The sequence below is a fragment of the Acinonyx jubatus genome, chromosome A3, assembly GCF_027475565.1.
Source record: "Acinonyx jubatus isolate Ajub_Pintada_27869175 chromosome A3, VMU_Ajub_asm_v1.0, whole genome shotgun sequence".
NCBI lineage: Eukaryota > Metazoa > Chordata > Mammalia > Carnivora > Felidae > Acinonyx > Acinonyx jubatus.
The window spans coordinates 6362596-6373538 of NC_069388.1; the positions used below are offsets into that span (position 1 = coordinate 6362596).

Consider the following 10943-nt stretch of genomic DNA (forward strand, 5'->3'; position numbering starts at 1 on the left):
TCTCACATCTTGATGGAGAAAATAACTGCCAACCCAAGACCTCTTTTTACTCCTCTAAAGCAAAGCAATTGTGAACTTGACATATCAACCAGATAAATCCAACTTAATGGGAACGTTCAGTGGCCAAGGACAAGCTGCCAAGAGCAAAGTATTAGGTTGGCAGAGTTTAAATGACTTAACATCCAATGCCAGCACTAAATCAGGAATTGCTGAGCATTTGGTAGGGAGTTATAAATCAAGGATTATGAAGCAGGAGTTGAAGAAACAGCCTAATCCAACGTGGAAAATGCTTTCGCTCCCAACTTCCCTTTGAAGGCCGGCCTCTCCTGCCAAACTATAAACATCTCACTTCCTGGAGGAAACGCCAGGCCACTTCAACTTGAAATCAAGGACCCGCGGAGTACATTCAAGATCTCACAAACATCCAGCAAGTACACAAGCTCGGCCAGCCTCTTCTGCTCCCCAAGTGGAGTGCGGAGACCCAACCTCCGACGCACCAGGCGGACCAAATGATTGGGGCGCTTTGGATAGATGCACGCGGTCCTGTTGCCAAGATGGAGAATTTCACTGAACCGAAAACGAAAAGCCTACAGTTTCCATTGCTTGAGTTTGACTGAATGCAAAAATCCTCCCAAGAAGGATCCGCGCCCAAGATGACCTACCGTCAGTTTCGGTTCCATCTCCAAATTCTGGGGTGGCGACTCCACCATAGTGTTTCTTAACAGGGTCACTTTATACAAGAGCTGGTATTCCAAAACTGTGGACTCTCGCACGGCCCGGCCGCCCTAGTGGCAGGAGGGAGGTACTACACAAAGTTGTGAGCCGCCCGTGGGCGTTAAGACCGTAAGACCTAGCGCGGCTGAGCCGTCTTGCCTTGCAAGGGACAGAAAATGAAACTTCTGCAGCCTTCCCTTGGCACACACCTTCCCTGCTCAGTCCCATGAACTAAGCCGCGAGCCGCGGCCAACCATAAATTAGCTCTGCCACTATTCTACTCATCCTACAGACTTAAAAAACAACAACAACCACCACCACCAAGTTGTAACCCGACTTTCACGGCTTCTATGGAGAATACTTTTTATTATACAGGTATCGTATACACAATAATTATCTGGGGGACGTTTACAGACGTGGAGTTCAATTCCAAACCTCCATTCCACCCCCACACACGGTACCACACACCCATCTTCCGGTTCAGCATGATGGGAATGAGACCCAAAGTTATTGCTTTTGAACAGTTTCAATTAAATAGACTCTTCCGCATCAAGAACAGAGCCCAGACCCTCTTAATTCTTAATACCCTGCGTACCTATGAATAAAGCCTAAATTAGTGTTTTAGATTACCCCATCACCTTTCAAAGTTAATATTAAAATCGAACCCATTTGTCAAAAAGTCTCAGGAAGTGCACCCATATTTACAGACCCCATTAAATTACGCATAAATAACATCTGTACACTCAACGCACAGTTTTCTCAAAATACAGAGCCTCCTATGGGACATGGTGGTGGCGGGCAGCCAAAAAAAAAAAAAAAAACAAAAAACAAAACAAAACAAAAAACGCTTCATGCCTACCCTTTTCAAGTTTACTCAAAACACCAAAATGTGAAATAAATATGCAAATAAAGCTTCAGTACCTTAAAGGAACATGTCATTTCCGAGTCTCCCATTTGAAGAGTTAACTCTCTGAGTTAAAAAAAAAAAAAAAAGAAAAAGAAAAAGAAAAAAAGACAGCAAAAGAAAACACAAAATCATCAGCAGGCTTCATTTCTACAAGTTTCGTAAAAACCCAAAGAGCCCCTTGTAAACAAGGGGTTTGTGTGTCAAATACCAGCTATTAATAAGCTGGTTGCTGAGCAGAGAGGATCTTTGCTTCCTACTGTATGCAGGATTTGACATCTCAAGAAGCTAGAAGCCGGATAAATACTTTGTTTAGATAAATCTTTAGTGGACGCCAGAAGCCAACCATTACCTTAACACTGCAAGTTACCGTTGATGTGAATGGCCATTGATCAGATATTTGAACAGCTACGCGTGTGGGTTTTCTCGTGAGCCCGGGGAACGGATTTAAAAGGTTCTAAAACTTGTAGCACCACTTTCAGAGAAAACAATGGGTCTCAAAAGAATCAAACAATACTTGTCACCTTCCAGTGACTTGTCCAGAGTCAAGGAGACGCACACTTCAGCGCTACAGAAATAACACTAAGGAATCCAGGAGGGCACGTAAACGATCCAGGAATCACTGGAGGCCTTTTTAATGGGAAGGTGGGTAACCAACTGTCCCCAGGCAAGAGGGGTTCCCAGTCTGTCCGGGTCGAGAACGCCTTTGGAGGCCTTTTTCCCTCCAGACTCTTCGGCCCCGTGGCTCACTCCCATCTTACTTCCGGAGCTTCTCCATTTTCTCCAGGGTTTTGCTGGAATCAGCCGGACTCTGGTCCCCGGGGTTCATATAGGATTTGTCTAGGACTATCAGGGCTTCTTTTATGTAGTTCTGCACGGCAGACACAGCGGCACAGATCGCCTGGCTGCCAAACCCGTGGGTAATCAGGCTGAAATGAGACAGGCAGTTCTGGATGTTCGTCTCCAAGACCGGGGTGGGTCGGTTGTTCCCGTTGGGCGTTCGGTCTTGATTGAGAAGGTCTGTGAACTCTTTACACACTTGCCTGTGAAGACAGCGCATACCTGTGAGCTCAGTCTGGCTCTTGACAGGTAAAGGGGACAGAGCCAAATCGCCCTAAGGAGGACACCCCAGGAGGCAATCAGAACACGTGGCCGCACCAGAGAAACAGACAGACTTTGATACTAACAGTGGAGCTAAATTGTACTTAGCACCTATTTTGTGCCAGGCCCGGAGCTAAACTCCATCAAGCACTATCTTCCTTAATCCTCACTGCAATTAGGAAAGGTAACAGGATTAACCCCCGTCAAAACGCCAAGGTCACCGGGACTACTGAAAGAGGTGGAGTCTGGATTTCCAGCCCAGAGGTATCGGGATAGCCCTTTATTTGGTGCCGCTCGGTACCAGTTTCTTCAAGAACATGGAGAATCACGTTGCCCCGAAACTCGCCCTTTGCACACCCTGGTTCACCGTTGCCCCATTTCCTGACTGTACGATTTCTGCTTCATTTACCGTCGTTTCATGGATTCATTTTTATGTTTATTCATTTTTGAAAGACAGAGAGAGACAGAGCACAAGCAGGGGTGGGGGGCAGAGACAGGGGGGAGGACACAGAATCCGAAGCAGGCTCAGGCTCCGAGCTATCGGCACAGAGCCCCACGCGGGGCTCGAACCCACGAACCGCAAGATCATGACCTGAGCCGAAGTCGGACGCTCAACAGACTGAGCCACCCAGGGGCCCCTTTTACCGTCATTTTAAAATCCATTCACTGTCGGCTTTCTAGGAGAAACCTTGCAGCTGCATGAAGCAGGGTTTGAGACAAAGTTTGCCCACATGTCTCCTACAAATCCAACTGGATCGTGACATGTAAAAAACAGAAGGGGCGCCTGGGTGGCTCAGTCGGTTAAGCGTCCGACTTCGGCTCAGGTCACGATCTCCGTCTGAGTTCCGACCCTGTGTCGGGCTCTGTGCTGACAGCTCAGAGCCTGAAGCCTGCCTCGGATTCTGTGTCTCCCTGTCTCTCTGCCCCTTCCCCACTCACAGTCTCTCTGTCTCAAAAAAATAAATAAACGTTAAAAAAAAATTTTTTTTTAAGCATAAAAAAATCTTATCAGGAGGCAGAAGGCACCCAATCTTTACTGGATGTGACAAAACAAATTGTTTTCAACACATTTTTGTAAGATATGGAGACACCATAATGAACGGGTAGTGTAACTACTTTGAGCTGAATAACTGAGCAGCTCCAAACAGCCACTACTAATCAACACATTCATTTTATTTATTCTTCCAAATCCTCCCGAAGAGTTAACCCATCTGACGTGTCCAAAAAAGCCCTCTTGTCAGTTCCTTTCGCTCCACACCCTTACTTAAGTGCGGGTTCCTTTCCCAAGCCCCGGGGACTACACTGGCCCCCCAACTTCAACATGAGGGCATCCAGCCATCACTTTCAAGTCTGGATACTCACTGTGCCGCCAGAAGCATGTTCTTCCTCGCGGCCATCTCATTCCGCCCTCCAAGATGAGGTCTGGTTAGATACTCCGCCACTGGTTTACTGGGGAATTCGGCTTCACAGACATAGGCAAAGTCCCGAGCCAAATGCACAGCCTCCCCTAGAATAATCAGCAATGGCAACAGACTTAGGAAGTCTCCCTTTCCTCTTCTGCTAACCCAGACGGCCCGGCCCCCCAGTCCCTCTGCATTTTAAAATGAAATTACACACCAGGAAAACAATCCGGCGAGCAAATAGAACTCCCTGGGTTCACTCCCCTAGGAACTGAGGAGGAAATCCTACCATGTGTGGGGGGAAAAAAGACCCTGAATTTTTTCACTGCCCTCCAACAGTGCTAACCAGTCTTCGACCCAACTCAGATTCTTGACACACCCATGCTTTCTCTGGATTATAAAAGCTCTCATTGTGGACACAAGGGAAATGCTAAAGACAAGCATCTCTGACAAAAGCCGATGGGGCACTTCTCTTTATGAAACTGGGATGAAGTCTTTGACGTAGAACCTTCTTTTTAACTTAGGGTGCCCCATTCCTGAAGGAGGCAAGTCTCTAGAATGTTTAAGAAAAGAAAGGCATGCGTTTCCATTGGAAATGTTTAGGGCCCCAACTACCGATTTGGACTACTCACCCCCTTTTGTCCCAATCATGGGACGCACATGGGACGAAGAGAGGGAGAGGCAAAACCAAGGGGGCTCATCTCTGACCAGAGATGCCAGGTCCTGGCTGCCCCGTGGGCGGCTGGCAAGAGCTTTGCAGAAACCCAGATAGTGGCACCCCTCCCATCCCCACCCCCAGGCTTCCACCTGCCTCCCCAGACTTACTAAATCAGAATCTGAGAACCATTGTTCTAGCACACACTTCCTCATTCAAGCACCCCCGCCCGGCTGCTCAGAAAACCTAGCGGAGCCCCATTTAGGCGCCACGCACGCAGAACCCACCATTCTCCATGCAGGACAGCCGTTTTCCAACAGGCAGCTCCTTCCTCCTGGCCCTGACCCCCAAAGACACCCGTGAAAAGGTAGAGCGGGCTCTGCCAAGTGCTTTCGGCACCGCAGTCGCGCCATGAGACCAGGCACAGACAGTGTTCAAAAGATTGCCTGGCTGCAGGGAGACCACCCCTCATTGGCTCCCCCTGCCCTTAGCCGGAGCCCAGCGCCCTGCTGATTGGGCAAGGGCTGCAGGCTGCTCCAGGCTTCGGGAGAAGCCTCCCCACGTTCCACTGGGCAACAATGAGCCGGTTTTTCTAAAAAATATATATATTTCACTTTTCCCTTGCCCCCTCCCCTTTATTTTTTAAAGGCTGTAATTGCATTCTTGGCTCCCTTCCAGATTGGGGGTAGGGGCCCATTCAAGAAATGAAAATGTTACATCCTACTATTTCAGGTCGGGGGAGAGGGGCCCCACTAATTTTTTTTTTTCCCATGGGGGAAATGAACAAAGGACTTGTGAATTGCGTATGCAAAGGCTTTTCTCTTCACCGACCACAATCCTGATATTCCCCAGCTACCAAAGCTAGAAACGGGGCTTCTTCCCACCAATACATAACCAACCAGCTTTTGAAAGGTGTACCCGTTGATCGACTGCATCTTTCAAAAACTGGTTCACTTCTAGGAAATGTCCCAACACCCTACGGTGTGAATTCTTCGGTCTGGGAAACCCATTTCTATTTAATAATGATTTGCTGGAGAACCCAGAACAGGATGGCTAAGCAGGCAGGTATTTAAATGTTAACTTCTTTGATAAAAATTACTGTGATTCATTGCAATGAACTCGGGACAAATCACTTTCATCTCTCAACTGGTGACAGGGCTGTTTTTAAGCTTTTCTTCAGAGTAGCATTAAAGACACAAACAACCTAGCAACATATTAAAACATCACCAAACAAAAGCAAAACCCCACTGACCTTCTACCAAGGACGTCAGGAGGGTAACGTGGGCAGCTTTCCGTCTCCCAGCGGGAAGATTCAACCCAATCTTGTCCAACTTCTCCCGCAAGGACCGGCCTCCATTTTTAGATTTGGCTCTGAGTCAAAAGAAAAGTGAACTGTGGCTCTTCTCTAGAAATCACACTTTCGTATTCTCCATCCTTCAAATGCTACCAAAACTGAAATCTGTCCAAGAGTATCTACATTATGTGGGTCGCAATCAAGTGAAACAGGGAGTCCCTCATTTAATTAATGCCTGTAAAATTCAAACATCTTTCTTAACAGCAACATTCTTTCCCCCCCAGTCACAGAACATTGCAAAGGATGCTGGAGCAGATAAATGTTCACTTCTAAAAACTGTGGCAGCCCCTCAAGTCCCCTGGGGTAGCAAACCCCATGGAGCTCCTCTCCCCCTAATAGGGACGCCACCATCTCATAAAGGAATCAAATTCTAACCAAATGATAATTTGCTGGCGTGTTTTAGCACTTCCTTCTGCATCTGGCACTTTCTAAAAGAGAAGGAATGTACTAAAACTCTGAGCCGATTAGAATTCAGTGTTAGGTATGAAAGTTACATAAATGTTAAAAATACCTCCTTGGTTCTTTTGGGTTGTACACCAACCCAACCACCGTGCCCAGAATGTGCCCCCATGTACCTTCTGAGAACACCTCCCAGTAACGAGGCGTTTAAGCACTCAGGCGGGGACAATCGCCTCTGGACCTCAGCAACTGTCACTTTGTATTTAGACGTGGAGCTGAGGAGGGACAGTCTTCCAGGGACCGAGCAGAAGACCTCGCTGGGATTCATCACAGCCCCTACCAGCTCCTTCTGACAAGGGAGACTCAGCGGATTCTTGGTCATTGAAATGGGACCTGTGAACGAAGATTAGACGTGGCAGTCCCCGAGAGCTGCGTTTACGAGAAAGGGACCTTTTCAAACCTCTAACCCGAGCTGAAAGAGCTCTTTAAGCAAACAGCGTTGTGTGTTGGGCTACATAAACTGCAAGCAGATTTTTTTTTAAGTCCAATTCTTCAAAGATAATCGAATCTGAAATTCACAAGTTAACACCTTGCAAAGCTAATTAGTCATGACCCCAAGCGTGGAGGGTTTTCATTTTCTAGCCACTGTTAAAATGTGTTTAATTAGAACACTGGTTTTCAGAAGACTGCTTCAATCCTACATACATGGGGATTTTTTCCTTCCTCTGTCTAAGAACCACCAAAATCCCCCGGCACGCGCGGATCCTTTGCTGAAACCTTTCGGTGCAGCTGATCACGGTAAATTTAAAAATACAAACAAACCTGCCCTGTTACAAGTTTCCTGGGAAATTCGGTTTATTTTGTGAGCTGTTCTTCAAAAACCATTTCCCAATTGATTTCAAGGAGTTTACAAGTAGCAGACCACAACTCCCTTTCATTTAGGGCCACTCCATCTTCAAAACAGCCAAACTGGCAATCCCTCAGTCTGTAACTTAATTCCTTGAGACACTCCCCCCTCCCCCCCCCATCCAATTTTCCAAATCCCCTCCCCCACTATCTTGCATAAACCCAGACTCGGGCAGATCGTCCCACTCCGGTCCTTTGAAGGCTGTCTATCTGGTAGGCCAAACTGTTTCAAAACCTCTTCTTGCGGGTCAGAATTGGGGATCCTTGCCACATGCATTTACGAAACGGGAAATTCAATCATCCACTCAACAGCTGCCACGGCATCAACCACCCAACCAAGGTGTGTGGTCTGATTTTTTTCCAAATTAAGTCAGTGTTAAAACTCACTCTGGAAGACTAACACTGTAAAAACACCATGAAATTCAAGGGGCCCTAGTCTCCAAGAGAACACTATCGAGCAACAAATCCTAAGAGTTTTACCACCAGCCCTTTTCATTTAGCTCCAAAAGCGATGCCCTCTTCTTTCTCCTAAAAGCCTATGTTCCTCCAGCCAACCCCCGCCCCCTCCTCCATCGGCCCCTTCCCTATCACAACTGTCCCAAGGTGGCCACCAAATGCCCCCGACCTTGCCAGGCTAGGTGCGGCCCAGGGAGGAAAAAAGTTTGCTCTCGGCTGCCTACCTTTGCGAATAACAGTCTGATCATGCAGGAGCAGGTGCTGGTCCTCGACATTCTGGGGGAGAAACGACAAAGTTTCCCTTAAGTTCCGGGGAGGCCGGGCAGGGGGGAGGAGAGGCTGGGGGGCAAACAGGTCCGGGCAGGAGGGGCAAGAGCCGAGGCGCCGCTCACCTGCACCTCCTCCATCTGGTGCGCCATGTCGTGGAGCCCCAGGTTCTCGGCCAGGCCCGCGGCGTCCAGGGCGTGCGCGTGGGGCAACAGCAGGTCGGAGCGACGGTAGGCATCCCTGCGGGCGCTCATGGCGCCACCCTCGAGCCCGGAGAGATGGGGTAGCAGGCCGGCCGGGCGCCCGTGGTGCGAGGGCAGGCCAGCCCCCTCCTGGCTCTGGCGACCCGGCCAGGCCTGCTGCTGGCTGCCGGTGGGCGCCGGCTGGTGCAGGGGGTTGATGGCAGCGGCGTAAGCTTCTCCCAGATGCGAGTAGGGGTCGGCCGACTGCGAGTAAGCCAACTGCTGGTAGGGCGGTGGAAAGTAGGGTGGTGGCTGGTACTCGGCGACTCCGGTATGAGAGAGGGGCGGCGCGGGGCTGTAGAGGTGCTGCCCCGCGGAGGAGAGGTGGGGGAGGCGCGGGTTCCCATTGCTGCTCGCGTCGTGGCGATCCTGGGTGAGAGAAGCAGAGACCCCGCTAGTACGAAACCCCGCTACTGCGAAGTGGCTGCAGCCGCTGCGCTGAGCCGTGCGTCCCCAGGGACCCGACTCGTGGGGCCTGCCCTCCTCCCAGAGAGCACCCAGAGGCGCCATGCGCCGGAGGATTCGTTGCGAACTGCCAGCCCGCGGAGGAAAGAGGCTTCGAAAGACCTGGGGGAACTCGCTCTCAAAGCCCGGCGGCGAAGGCCTGGGAGGTCGGACGCCCGGGGCGCTCTGAAGAGCCGGATCCGAACCCCACGTCTTGGGCCAGGAGTAGCTGAGGCCCGGGCCCGGGGAGGAAGTCGGCATGCTGTAGGCACCGTGAGGACTGCGCTCACTCACTAGCCCGCACATGTCAGCGGCGCCAGACGAAAAGAACGTGGGGAAGCTGCAGACGCGGATAAAGCGCACGAAGCGGGAAGTGCGCATCTTCCCCGCCCCAGGGACCCTCCCTTCCACGCCCTCAGGACAAAGACCTCCGGGCAAGTGACGCTCCCCGGCAGGCCGGCCACCCAAGGCCGCCCGAGGAACTCGGGGAGGAACGCCTCGCGGCCAGGGCTGCTCCCCACCCCACTCCGCCCCAGCTAGCTGGGTCCAGACCGAGCGGGGAACACCCAGTGGGGCCGCCCTGCCGGGCCACGGTCAGGACCGCACAAACCGGGGCAGAGGGGGAGAACTAAGGACCCCGAATATTGGGCAACCTCGCCTGCGCACGTCCCTCGCCTCAAGGCTGTCCGACCTAATTCTTCAAGGACTCGTCTCCCTGGGTTCGCGGGGTCACAGGGGTGGCGGGGAACTAGGAGAAACGGGCGCTGTCGCCCCCTAGCGGAAGTGCCCGGGCCCGCCAACAGGGGCAGCCCCAGGAGGTCCCGCGGGCGCGCGGCCCCCCGCCCCCGTCGCCCCCCAGCCCGGGCTCCCCTCTGCCAGCGCCCGGGCGCACACCTCCCGCCGCCCGCGTCTTCCTCTTCCCGCTCGCCGCCTGCCTCCCTCCCACTCTCCGAAACTCTAGCTCAACCTGTCGGACTGGCTGGAGCACTCCCGAGCGCTTACGGCCCCATCTGGCCTCGCCCCCCCCCCCCGGCGCTCCCCAGCCCCCACTTCTCTGGAGAGCCAAACTTCGGTTGTTTTCTGGTTTCCCCGAGGAGTTAGCGGGGCAGGTGACAAGCCCGCCGCGGAGGGGACTCTGCAAAGGTGTCGCCGGCAGGTCGCCTCATCTGACCCCTCGGGACGGAGATCTCCTGCGTAAAAGCCACGTCTAGGCGTTGTAGACGGGGCGCTCTTCCGAGAAAAGGGAAAGAAGGGCTGTTTTGCTTCGCACGAAACCGACCGGTAAGCTCTGTGGGTGGGATCTGCCGGTCTCCTTCCAGGCCCTGTTCCGGAGGGTGGTTTGGGGAAGGGCCCGATTCAGGAAGAGGGCCCGGGAGAAACGGACTAAGGGGCGTCCGCAAAAGCGGACCCCGTCCCCTCGAGGGGCAGAGGCTGCTGCCTGCTCGCTGCGCCCGCGCCCGGACCAACCACGGTCGGTGGGTCCCCGCCTCCCGGGCTGGACTCGGGCGGGGCCGGGCTGCGCCCCTGCACCCAGCTCACCTCGCAGTCTTCTTCATACTTGACATTATCGGTTATTTTCCACAACATGGCGTCCGGCGTCCCCCAAAACAGTCGCCAGTTAAATCCAGGCTCCCCCCACCCCCCGAGCGGTAAATCCAAAATGGGGGTCACGGTGGCTGGGCGTCCGCCGCCGCCCCCGCCACGCGAGGGCCTCGCTGTCCCGGTCACTGGACGCGCATCGGCGGCTCCGCGAGCGTAGATGCGGCCGCCGCGCGCGTAGAAGCCGCTGCCGGGGACCCGGGAAGCCGCGCCCGCACTGTGTGTCCCGGCAATAGCCGGGGGACCCGGGCGCCTTAATGAGAAGGAAATTATCATAACTCCTCCCCGGGGGCCGGCACGAAGGCCCCGGCGCCGGGCGGGGCAGCCCCCAGCCAGTCCCAGCCTAGCTCCGCCCTGCATCCCGGCGGGGCGCCGCGCCGAGACCCGCGCCGCGGGGGGCGAGGAGGGGGAGGCGAGCGGGCGTGGGCACCTCTCTGACAGCCGCGGACCTGCTAGGTCGGGGTCCCCCGCCGCGCCTTCCGTCGGTCACCCCCCCCCCCCC

General features: G+C 53.2%; 1 protein-coding gene across 2 annotated transcripts; it reads right to left on the reverse strand.

Annotated features, from left to right (window-relative positions):
* Positions 1–1039: 1039 nt before the first annotated feature.
* On the reverse strand, positions 1040–10683 carry TFAP2C (transcription factor AP-2 gamma). Of its 2 annotated transcripts, none has more exons than XM_027046692.2 (7): positions 10382–10683; positions 8282–8767; positions 8114–8165; positions 6704–6920; positions 6027–6145; positions 4082–4226; positions 1040–2661 (listed from the first exon to the last, which is right to left on the reverse strand). In XM_027046692.2, the coding sequence occupies exons 1-7, from the start codon at positions 10427–10429 to the stop codon at positions 2376–2378; spliced, it is 1353 nt and encodes a 450-aa protein (XP_026902493.1). In that variant the 5' UTR covers positions 10430–10683; the 3' UTR covers positions 1040–2375. The 2 variants fall into 2 exon arrangements, with proteins under 2 accessions (XP_026902493.1, XP_026902492.1); XM_027046691.2 differs by lacking the exon at positions 10382–10683 and adding an exon at positions 8966–9739.
* Between the last annotated feature and the right edge of the window lie 260 nt (positions 10684–10943).